The sequence below is a fragment of the Lissotriton vulgaris genome, unplaced genomic scaffold, assembly GCF_964263255.1.
Source record: "Lissotriton vulgaris unplaced genomic scaffold, aLisVul1.2 SCAFFOLD_1550, whole genome shotgun sequence".
Classification (NCBI taxonomy): domain Eukaryota; kingdom Metazoa; phylum Chordata; class Amphibia; order Caudata; family Salamandridae; genus Lissotriton; species Lissotriton vulgaris.
Window position 1 is genome coordinate 309,940 of NW_028244604.1, and position 12,715 is coordinate 322,654.

The 12,715-nt window shown below is 48.0% G+C and overlaps 1 protein-coding gene across 2 annotated transcripts in view; it reads left to right on the plus strand.

Moving 5' to 3' along the window:
- The window catches only part of FES (FES proto-oncogene, tyrosine kinase), a 481,567-nt gene that overhangs the window by 261,813 nt on the left and 207,039 nt on the right, over positions 1–12,715 (plus strand). For both annotated transcript variants that reach the window (XM_086948863.1, XM_086948864.1), the window contains 2 exons: positions 9,858–9,954; positions 11,522–11,705. In XM_086948863.1, coding sequence (XP_086804989.1) covers positions 9,858–9,954; positions 11,522–11,705 — 281 coding nt within the window. The remainder of the gene's footprint in view (positions 1–9,857; positions 9,955–11,521; positions 11,706–12,715) is intronic.

The window sequence follows — 12,715 nt, forward strand, 5'->3', positions numbered from 1 at the left end:
CCCTACCTGGTAACAGCTCAGGGAGAAGGAGGCACCGCTCTAAAGAGGAAACAAAAAACACCAATCCTAAATTCGTATGGTGGATTGGCTCCTCTTAACATTAAAAACACAACCGCAGTGCCCACACCAATAGTGAAAACACTCATCGCTCAGAAAAACCTATCTCTCCTTGATTTTCAATGCATCAACCACTGTGTAATACTGTGGTGATGTATAGTGTCAGCACAAAAAATGTGCCATAATAGATGTACATAAGCGCTTACTGACACTTCATGAGTGTAGTAGCGCGCACTAGTGTATGCACGTCACGTAAGCCACGTGACGTGCCGCGCCTGCGCAGGGCTACGCGGCTGCGTAGTGGGTTGGCGTGGAAGACCGTTAGATCAGTTGAGGCGCGGCGCTCTTCAGAGGTAGACGTGTTTAAATAAAGACTGTTAACTCTACCTGATTGCAGCGTCATCATTGCTGGGTACAACACAACTTTACAATGGCGGCGAGGGTGGGATAACTAACCCTACCCCGCAGTGAACCGACGACAACCAAGCAACCACCCTGAAGAGTGCGGCTGGGCCGAACAACTACAACCTCCTCCAGAGCCCAGAACAGGGGAACGAGGAAGACACGTGGAGCAGCTAGCCACGAGGTATCGTCCATCAATCAAGGAACGAGCTGGATACCTTGGTAAAGATCGAGGGGGCTGACACAGGTGGTCCCCAGAACCACGCGAACAAAGCAGAACGTGATAGTCCCCCGGGAAGCCCCAAAGGACAAACAAGCCATCAGCCCACGATCAAGAGTGAAAGAATGAGCATCCAAACTGGATACGCGATGGCGCCGGTGCAATTCCTGCCCAGGCCAGGAGAGCCGCTAATGAAGTGGGACGACTGGAGGGAGTACATCGACAACTTCATTGGCGTGCTAGAGGACGAGAGCGAAGAGACGTTCAAACCATCAAGAAAAAAACGTATCCTGCTGTTGAACCTAGGCCTGGAAGGATTGAGAGTGTACAAAAGTCTGGTGCCGAAGCAAAGGGATGACGATGTATACGCCCAGGCAATCGAGGACCTGAATGAACATTTCAAACCGGCGGTGTGTGTATCGGTGGACAGGTTCAACTTTCAGCAAAGAAAACAGCGGCCAGGAGAGACGGTAGAGGAGTACGTGGCGGCGCTGAAACGGCTGGCAGCCGCATGCAAGTACAACAACTGGGAGGAGGAATTCATAAAGGACCAAGTGATAATGCACACCACGTGCGTTTCCGTGCAGGACAAGTTGTGGGCCAGCGGAGAAACCACCCTGAAGGATTTAATGGTCATTGTCAAAAGAGCGGAGCTGGCGAGGAGATGTGCGGATGCAACTAAGAAGGAGACGGCAACCAGCACTATGGTGAACAAGATTGACGAAGACGTGACCCGCAAGGACCAATCGACAAAAAAGTCCACGGAAAGGAATGGCGCCAAATGGAACAGCAATGGCGGGCCTTCAGGAAGGCACGCGGGCGCCAACCGGAAACCATGCTACAGGTGCGGTAACTGGACGCACGAGGCGCATGATAGGAAATGTCCGGCGTTCCGGGCCAAGTGCATGTACTGTGGTATAGTTGGACACTTCGTGAAGGTGTGCAGAAAGAAAGCCTCCAAGAACACGGTGAGACTCGTCGGCCAGGATAGTGACACGCAGGAAGACACACCGGAAGAGGAAGTAACCACGGTACTGGGCATATGCGATCAGGTACTGGGAGCGGATGTACAAGTCATGAGTGTGGATGGAAAAAGGTCTATGAAGCCGGTGCTGGAGATTGCTATAGGAGGAGTCACGATCAGTGTAATAGCGGACACCGGTTCGCGGTATACCATCGTCCAGAGGGCTGTGTGGGAGGAGAAGTTTGCACCACGACTATGCCCGGAACTGGAGAAGCTAGATATCCGTCCGGTCACATACAACGGGGACCGCATACCCATGGTGGGGTTCCGACCACTGAAGTTCGAATTCCGAGGCCGATCGGCCCACTGCAAGCTCTACATAGCGGAAAAAGGACCATCGGTGTTGGGATGGCTGGACCAGGGTGACCTGGGCATCAAGTTGGATCCAGGGGGAGTGGAACAGATCTTATTAACAGAACATGAAGAGTGGCCTGACCAAGACAGGTGGAGGAAGACATTCCCCAAAGTGTTCGGAGGCACAGTGGGAAAGCTGGAGAAGTTCGCACATAGGATCATCTTGAAGGACAGGGCAGTACCTGTGGCCCACCGAGTCAGAAACATCCCCATAGCAGTACGTGAGGCCGTGCGAGAGGAGCTCCAAGAGCTGGAGAGGAAGGGGATCATTCAACCCATCACATGTGCGGAATGGCTATCGCCATTGGTGGTGGTCAAGAAGCCCAACGGGAAGGTCCGGCTGTGCGGGGACCTCAGGGAGCTGAACAAGAATATAGTTGTGGAAAGATTCCCCCTGCCAAGGATAGAAGAGATGCTGGCCAACACCTGAGGCATCAAATGGTATTCCACCATCGACCTGACTTCCGCTTACCACCAAATTGCCCTGCATCCGGAAAGCCGCCGGCTCACGTCCTTTATCACCCCGTTCGGGTGTTACCAGTTTCTCCGCATGCCATTCGGACTGGCGTCTGCAGCGGCAGTGTTCCAAAAACTGATGCACCAGCTATTCCATAAGAGCACCGACGTCCAGTACTTTCAAGACGACATCTTGATAATGGGCCGAGACAAGTTGGATCATGATGCAAAACTAGGGAACGTGCTGCGGATTTTGGAAGGAAAGGGTCTCACCGCGGAATGGTCAAAGTGCCGCATCGGAATGTCGTCAGTGACATATCTGGGACATGAAATAGGCGTGGATGGAGTGACCCCCAAGACAGAAAATGTCAAGGCGATCCGTGAAGCACCTCCTCCAATCAGCAAGGAGGAAATAAGATCATTTCTCGGCATGGCCGAGTACTATGGAAAATTCGTGCAACATTTCGCCTCCAGAACCCATCACATGAGGAAACTCACGAAGGAAAACACTGAGTTCCGGTGGTCAGCAGAGACACAAAGTGAGTTCGATGACATCAAGAAAGCGATCACAGAAGCCGTTCCCCTTCAAGGGTATGACCCCCAAGGCAGAACGGTCCTAACTACGGATGCCAGTGATAAGGGCTTGGGAGCAGTCCTGATGCAGGACAGAGGGCAAGGACAGATGGAAACTATAAGCTTTGCCTCGCGCACGCTGTTGGACACAGAGAAACGATACAGCGTAATAGAGAAGGAGATGCTGGCAGTAGTGTGGGCCACCGCGAGGTTCCGGCAATTTCTGTGGGGCATACGGTTCCTATTGAGAACAGACCATAAACCTCTGCTCAAGGTGCTGACGTCAATTGGGCACGCTGAAGCCACACCAAGAATATCAAAAATGTCATTGAAACTACTAGAGTTCCGGTACGACGTGGAACATGTACCCGGGAACATGAATCGTGTAGCAGACTACCTAAGCAGAGCTGCTGCGATGGAATCCAGTGATGGAGATAAGGCAGGAACAGAGGAATGGGTGGCACTCACAGAGGACCAAGAAAATTCTATCAGCCTCACAGAATGGAGAAAGGCATACGACGAGGACGCGGTGCTACGGGAAGTGAAGCAGTTTGTGACACAAGGCTGGCCTGAGAAGAGAGCGCTGGTGAGGGAACTCAGACCCTACTATGAAGTTAGAGAGGAACTATCGATAGGAGACAAAGGAACATTTGTGCACAGGGGGGAGAGAGTGATACCACCCGCCGACCTCATAGACCGGTTACTGGACACACTCCACGAAGGACACCTTGGGATCTGCAAATTGAGGCTGAGGACCAGGCAAAATTACTGGTGGCCGGGAACGGACTTGAAAGCAGAAAGACACGTCAGGAACTGCACCAGGTGTCAAGGAGCAGATAAAACCTTAAAACTTCTCCGACCTGAGATGGGGAAGTTTGAAATACCAAAGAACCCTTGGGAAGAACTGAGCGTGGACATACTGGGCCCGGTTCTGGACATACAAGGAGTGCAAAAGTACGTGTGTGTCATGGTGGACAGGTATTCGAAATGGCCAGAGATTATGATAAGAGAGACCATGGACACAGATGCAATTATCAAGTTCCTAGCAGACACGTTTGTGAGAGAAGGCATCCCCAAGGTGGTGCTTAGCGACAATGGGCCCCAGTTTAAATCAGAGAAGTGGAACAGATTCATGGAAAGGAATGGCATAGGTGCCAGGCACACGGCTATTTACCAGTTTTAGTGGAACGCTTTAACAGAGTGGTGATGGGGTCAATCCAAGCTGCCATAGCCGATGACAAAGACTGGGAGGCGGAGATTTGGCACATGATCTGGGCGTACAGGATAACACCTACCAGTACAGGATACAGCCCGTTCCAAATACTCCGAGGCAGAGAACCCTTCACACAGGACAATCGAGTGTGGAAAGAAAAGACAATCACCAGTGAATGGTCGCCCGCGGTGGTGCGAGCCAATCTTGAGAAAGCCCAAGCAACCTACACTGAACACTATGATCGCAGACGGAATGTACGAGACACTGGATTAGAGAAAGGAGAGTGGGTGCGAGTGAGGTTGGCTAATGTGCAGAGGAAGGGAGCGAGTGAAAACAGCAAGCCTATGCAAGTGAGAGAAGTAAGAGGCAGAGCGGCCCTACTGAGTGATGGCAACGTCTGGTCACAAGACCGCATGGCAAGATGTAACAAGGTTTTGAACTGGAATCAGAGAACCACGGACTGGGAGGATGAAGGAACAAAGTTGGCAGAGCAGGAGGCTCCGGAAGGAGTGCTCGAGGAGGAAGGAGAAGACGCACAGGATCTAGAGACAAGAGAGCACGAGTTGGAGTGGATGGCCCGAGGAAGTAGGAGAGAAGGAGAAGCAGGCGCGGCCGCGCAGGAGTCAGAAGGAAGTAACGAATGTGAGAACACCAGCACCCCGGTAAGACTGACCCGAAGTGGCAGGGTGGTGGTTAAACCAGCAAGATACAAAGACTATGAGTTGAACAGTGGACAATGAGGAACTATCTCCATGTTGGGTAAAAGGGGGAGATATGTAGTAGTGCGCACTAGTGTATGCACGTCACGTAAGCCACGTGACGTACCGCGCCCGCGCAGGGCTACGCGGCTGCGTAGTGGGTTGGCGTGGAAGACCGTTAGATCAGTTGAGGCGCGGCGCTCTTCAGAGGTAGACGTGTTTAAATAAAGACTGTTAACTCTACCTGATTGCAGCGTCATCATTGCTGGGTACAACACAACTTTACAATGAGCCCTCTGTTTTAAAATCTAGGCAGTAATACATAAAGCGCCTATTTGGCATTCAAAAGATGTCTAGTACATGGATAAAGTAGCCATGGTTCATCTACACGTAAGACTGCCCGACAGTGAAAATACGAGCAATACCTGCAGCGCCTATTAGTCACTGAAAAGTTCTGATGGCCAGGAATAGAATAGCCATGATTGATTTCTACACTCGTGTGCCCAACCGCTACAGTGCATACAAGGAATAACCTACGCACCACCATAGAGCAAGCCCCTGATGTTAAACCTGATGATGAATAGAAAAAAGGCACTACGAGGCTTCTAAACACTGCTAAATACTAAATACTACTATGCCCGACATTTAGCATAACCGTAATGAGCAGCCGCTTACCTCACCGTCGGTACCTCAGACGGTCGTCCAAGCCGTTGGGGAGGTACCGACCGGGGGGAATTATGTTTTTTATAAACAGTCCTGGTTCTTGATGCTGCTTAATCTCGCCTGCTCGTAATCTCGCGAAACACACGCAATTTCTAGCGTGATCTCGCAAGACTACGAGAGCAACTACAAAAAAACGTAAGGATCATGGGGCATGTAGTTTCTTCGCTTAATAGTCGTCAAAAGCTCTCATATTCATTTTTTAGAAGCTGCCTGAAAAGGGGTTTGTGATGTTTATAAACTCTCCCTAAGGCTGCTTACTCTTGCTCGCTTGACATATCGCAAAACACATGCGATTTAGAGCTTAATCTCGCGAGACTACGCGAGCAACTACCAGAATGCCTGAGGATCATGGGGCATGTAGTTTCTTCGTTTAGTAGTCGAGAACTCTCCTGTTAATATTCATCAAGCTGCCTGAAAGATGAACAGTGGCAATAAAAAGTGGAAAAAACGCTAAAGGGTTGTGTATGAAATCTACGAGTAAAAAACCTCTCAACCACTTTACAGGTCACGGAGCCACCACGCAAGTAGACCTTCATTAAAAAAACCACCTGAACCAGCGGAAAACAATATATACACCAGTTATTGGCACCAAGACAGATCACAATGTCTGATGGCAACATTCAGGACGGTTGAGGGGCGCACCCGACATGTTGTCATATGGCGTATCAAGTCTGGATAAACAAGCCCAAAGATTATTTATTTAAACCAGAATGCTACAAGGGTTTTTCAACTGGAGAACAGCTACCGTGTAACACAACCCCTACAGAATAAATGAGACTCGCTGTATAGTGTCACTACAGACTAGACCAAGGGATAGTCATTCAGTCTACAGTATCACTTTTCAACCTGAACACCCACTTCTATTCCCTATGTAGAAGGAATTTAGATATGTCAGAGATATGTTGTGGGATGAATGGTTGTTCTAATATGGACCAAGCCATATCTTCAGGTCAGTGGTTGAGTTCTAGGTAATGTGCTGTAAGGCGTGTCGCCTATTTCTTACACCTCACGGTGCTCATGTGTTCCATGATCCTCAACTTGATTTTACGAGAGGTCATCCCTACATATTTTAAATTGCAGGGGCAGACAATTAGATAAACCACCTTTTCGCTGTTACAGTTGGTAAAGTTTTTTTGTACCCACGGACGATCGGTCCTTTCTTCGATTTCTTAGTTAAAGGGCACACCTTGCACGTACCGCAAGGGAAGTGACCCTGAACAGGTGGTAAACCCCATATTGTATCTTGGGTCTGAGGGACTACACTGCGTGGTCTAGTATGGACCAATTTGTCTTGCAGATTGCTGTTCCTTTTGAACGTGAACAAGGGTGCTGGTAGACTCTCCCCTCCCACATTCAGTATTTTCCAGTGTCGGCGTACGGTTTTCTTGATGTCGTTAGACGCCGTGCTGAATGTGTTGACAAATGTCAGTCTGGATATTGTCTCTTTTGTAACTTTAGGTTTCAAGAGGCTATCGCGATTATTGTTGCCAGCACGTTTAGCTGCGCGCCGTACCAACTTGACCGGATAGTCTCTTTCCACTAGATGGGACGTGAGTGTATCTGCGTGTCTCTTGAAACTATCTTTTGTAGAGCAATTCTTGCGCACCCTTAGGAATTGGCCATATGGTAGATTTTCTTTCATTGCTCCCGGGGGTGGCTTTTAAATCTTAGTAAAGAGTTCCTAGCCATAGGTTTGGTATACAACTCTGTCTCGAGGCCATTGGGGGAAGCAACAATCAGAAGATCTAGAAATGACAGCTTATGTTTGTCATCTTCAACTGTGAACTTCAAAAAATTATTCCGACTATTAAGCCATATGAGAAAAGTATTCACACTGGTTAAATCGCCTTGCTAGATGACCAAAATATCGTCGATGTAACGCCTCCACAGACGTATCGACTCTCGATGGGGATTGGTTTCACTGAGTACATGCTCCTGTTCAAAGCCATGAACGTAGAGATTCGCCAAGCTAGGAGCAAAGATGCTTCCCATGCTCGTACCGGATGTTTGGAGGTAGATGGTATCTTCGGATCTAAAAAAGTTATCTTTCATCGCAATTTGCGCACAGGCCATGATGAAATGCACTGGCGTTATTGAGTCAAAATCCCGTTGTTCCAAAAGTGTGTTGACTGTATCTAGTGTCTCATCTTGTGGTATGGACGTGTATAACGACTCCATGTCAAATGAGACAAGAAGATCTGTCTCGTAGTCATACTCAATGTCGGGTAGTAGCCCATACACTCTTTACATCACACTTGCTTGCATCTGTATTGACTAAAACTTTGAAAACATCCTTGGGCTCCTCCATCATTAGGGTGGAGTGTTAGCCCTGATAAAGGAGACCCAGATGATGAAGCATGTCACCGGGACCGGTGAGTGATGGGAATCCGTACAAATTTTGCGTATTTTTTGGTCAGTCTTGGTAATTGTCAGTTATTCTTTGTTCTTTTGACTGTAGACCGCAGGGTAATTTTTGTGTTTTCTAATGCCTTTTTATTACCATGCCATTTTATTATCTATCTGCTCGCACGTATGTGAGTGCAGGGGGCCGGGCTGAATCCTGCATTGTAGGAATACAGCTGCCCCTTTTAGTGCATATGTCGGGTTGGATGGCTTTCTTGCTACTGACAGGCACACTGGAGACCCAGCAATCCCCTGGCTGTTCCACAGCTAGGGGATTGCTAACACATGCCCCCAGCCTCAAAATGAGCGCGTGGTTAGCTTGCTACCACCAATCCTGGAGCAGCTCTCAATGAGAGCAGCTCCAGGATTGGGTGGATTTGCGTTCCATGAGCAGGAAGGAAGTCCTTTCCTGCCCATGGACACGATCAGGGATAAAAGTGCTGTTCCGGCAGGAGCAGTACTGCTGAGTTGGGACCCATAGCTCCCCTCCACATTTTTGTATTGATAGCCGCCACTGCCCATTGGGAATCACTAAGATCACAGGGATGGTGACCTGCTGGTGACAGAAGACCACCATGTATGTGTTTAAATAAAGCTAATTTTCGTTTCTAAATACAGGAATGCGTTTCAAAAACAAAAGGAAACAATTCATTTTCATTTTTAAGAGTAGGTAGTAGTCCCTGGGACCATAACCATTAACAGAGGGGAAGAGGTACCTGGGGACCCCGTCCCATTTGAAACCGGATTACCACCTACTTGAAGTGCGTGGTAAAATGTGAATGTTCTGTGACCGAATTTCAGTTGTAAAACATTTGTACATGGCACTGAGAGTCGCTATTAGGAAAGGACTTACTCAACACGTCCTTTCCTAATACCGAATCACAAAACTCAAATTGTGATTCTGTAACAAGTTTACCGAATTGCTATTTGGGCTTTGTGCCTGCAAAAAAGCCTTTTTGAGTTCGCAAACCGATCTATTTTGCAAATCATCAAAAAGGTTTGTACATGTGGCCTCAAATCACTAACATGAAGTGCCCTTACTTATATTTCAAAGTGCTGGTGTCTCTAGTGGGGGGTGGAACAGAAAAAGGAGGGCTGGGTGTGCCCAGATATATCTCTTAATCATCAAATGGTGTGTCAAAATCAAAGGGGGGGAATGGGTAACCCAACCTGCTATCTTTCCAAGGTCGGTAAATTGTGTACCATTAAGCTTTGTAACAGGGAAATAGTAGAATTATCTACTAGCGACAATAGACTAATTAGGCTAACCATGATATGCCTGAACTATTTATTTGGCGAAACCAGACTGATGGCCGCTCTCAAGATTTTGGGCTTCCCTTTATGCTGGCAGTTCACTTGTCCCACTCTTTTACAAAAATGTTGCCAACTATTTTTTGCTGCAAATGACAATTATGAGATTTTGCAGAAATGTCACATTGCTGTTCGATTAAGTGGACTGTGTGCTAATAGGTGTACATTAGACTAATAGAAAACTGAAGGTAATAAGTGACCATATGGTAACGTGGTAATGTGAGTCAACAGAGGCATATGGATAGGAGGTCCTAGGGGTGCATGAAATGCCCTCTTTGTGCCGGTCAAGAACTATTTATTCTTTTCTACCATGATACTATGATGCGTAAAGAAAGATTGGTGGTCATCATGTTACAATATACATCGGATATACCTTTAGATTCACGAGTTTGTATGCGTGTGCTCTTGTATCTTTTTTCTTAGACAAGTCAGCAAGATATTGAGAAGCTGAAAGCGCAGTATCGCAGCCAAGTGAAGGAGATGCTGCAGGCAAAGCGGAAGTACCAAGAGGCTGGGAAAGGTTGGTCAACTGCGACATGAAGTGCCTCTCTGGGGCAAATATTAATAGTCTTGTATTTGCAGGAGCCCCATGGAGGTTCCCTAAAGACTGGGTAGCAGGTGTAGCTCTTCTTGAGCCAGCATCAGTGAGAATAGAGCCCAGGTCTTGTAAAATTATTAATACAAACTCTAGCATCTCTAGTGCAATACTTTATGGCCTGTGAGAGCCTGTCCATCTCTCTCCTCTGCGGCCAATCCAGATGCTGCTCTCATGCTCCTGGCAGTATGAGAGATGCATCAGGATTGTCCTGAGTGCCCTCGATTTGCACCTGCAGGGAGACTGGGAGCCTATACTGCTGTCCCTAACCTGGCAACGCAGCTCGGGTTGGAGACCGCTCAGAGCGCATGTCGGTTGGCTGTCCTAAGACGGCCAGCCAGACCGTCATGCGCACTGTTGCATGTCCCATGCGCAAAAGTGCCCACCACTCTCCCTCCGTCACTGCTACTCTGATGGCCCTGCCCCCAAAAGACTTGGCCCGGGAAAGAAAAAAAAAACAATAATAAACACGTTTTATTATCAGGTTTTTTTCATATTTTAGGCTGCTGGGGCGATGCTTCTCCACCATAGCAGAACGGCCGACGCTGGTAACAGCATCAAGTGTAATAAATGATTAGATGTTCTTAATGTTACATAGTTGCAATCTTCAAGAGTGGGCAATTTCGAAAACATTGACTAGAGAAAACAATAATAAAATACTAGAATTTTTATTCTGATTGTGTACAGATGATGACAAAGTGAGATGGTGATAGGTGTGGAATAGAGAGAAGGATTAAGTAAGGGGGAAATATAATGACATCTTGGTTAGAGTTGAGGATAGCTTGAAGACACATATTTGTATATTGTGTTGTGAGGATCAAAATAAAAGGGGGAGGGATGTATACGTTTGTGATTCTTCAGTGTAGAAGGGGAGCAGCATACTGAAGGGTCAAATGATCCATGATAGCAGATAGATGTACATGGACAACAGTACTGAAGTGAGAGCCCTAAGGGACTCTGTGCCTAAGTGGAAAGAGGGGAGGGGGCAAAAGGCTACCCCAGGTTACAGAGTCAAATGATTAGAAAAATGGGATAAAAGCCAAGAAATGGCATATCTGAATAAAACAACAAAGTTAAGAGTGCAGAGGAGAGAAAGTAGTATATCACATCAGAAGCAGCAGAAAGATCCAGTATAGTAAGTACTCCGTGTGGCATGAAACTCCACCCGCATCCTCGCTACACACACTTGTAATATTCGTTGTCCCCTATTCTCAAGTAGGACCAGTTCTACAGCAAGGTTATGATAACATAAGGCACAACCTGGCAGGGGTGGTACAGGAGAGAGATGAAGGGAGCACAATATTACTTACAGGTGCATCAGTGACCTCATTGCCAGGTAAAAGGTGCAGAGTGTCACTTGCTGCAGGGCCCATAATTCCGTGCAGAAGATCTTATGTTTACGGATGTGATGGAATACTTGAAGAGCAGAGAGGCCTCTGCTGCAGGAACGTACCCATGCTCAGTTAAGTTTGCATTTGTTTATTTTAAACAGACAAGGATCGTGACAAAGCAAAGGAGAAGTATGTGAGAACCACGTGGAAGCTGCATTCCCTGCACAACCAGTATGTGCTGGCAGTCAAAGCGGCGGAACTGCACCATGCCCATCACTATCGCCAGAGCCTGCCGTCCCTGCTGGAGTCGCTGCAGAACATCCACGAGGAGATGGTGCTGATCCTGTAAGGACACACGGACATTTCTGCCTCCTTAGCTTCTCTCTGCAGTCCCTCTTTATCATCCTTCTATGCTTTGTATGCTCTTGATTGCTCTATCAAAGGTCCTTCATTGTTCTCTTTTTAAGCACTTTATGATCATTCCCTCGATTTATCCTTGCAAATATTGTGCCATTTCCACCTCTCTCTTTGACACTGTCATTGTCCTCATCCCCTTGCCTTGCCAGCTCAACTAATCACTTAACTGGTACAAAGTATGGATCCTCCTCAAGCGCGGTCGCGGCTATTTAAAGATCTCACCATTCTGCATTGTATTTGTGCATCCTTCATTGGCCCCGTGAGGTCGTCCTGCACAGTACTTGTGTTTCAGGTAGACTTCTTACTTTTCGCTTTTTTTGTTTAATCAAGTTAATTGTGTATACCCCTTTGTTGTGAAGTTAGCACACCAGTAGTTGGGAGTGGGAGTAGCTCGGGGGCCAGAGGAAGAGGAGGAGTGGACACAGGAAAGGGTTAGTTAGTGTAGGGACAGGGCATAGATAGGACATGTTAAATAAAGCTCCAGTTCAAAGGCAGCTATAAGTGTTTGTGTTTATTGTAGCTGGACGCTACAACTGGCGACGAGGGTGGGATCTCGTTAACTGCAGCCCACGAGACCACCTAGAGACACCCTGTCCCCTGCAGCATCGAGAGACGAGCTCCGCTGCCAGAAGAAGCTGAGGCCGGCCGAGGAGGGTCAAGAACGAGTGACCGCGGCCCCAAAGACGCTAGAAACCCCAAGTACGCTCGGTCGAAGAACCGCCTCAGCGCGATTCCAGCTGGGGGTGTGTCACCCAGCCGTTGTAAAACAGGAGTCGGAAGCCCACTCCGACCCTGTCCAGTGCCCCACAGAAAGTCAAGAGGTGCCCTGGTGAAAGGGGCGCTGCCCCGAAGAAATCGCTTCCCAGCGTGATTAAGCGCGCCAAAACCGGAGCCTGCGCCGGTGAAAGTGCCGACCTCACGCTTGATGCGTGGGTTTT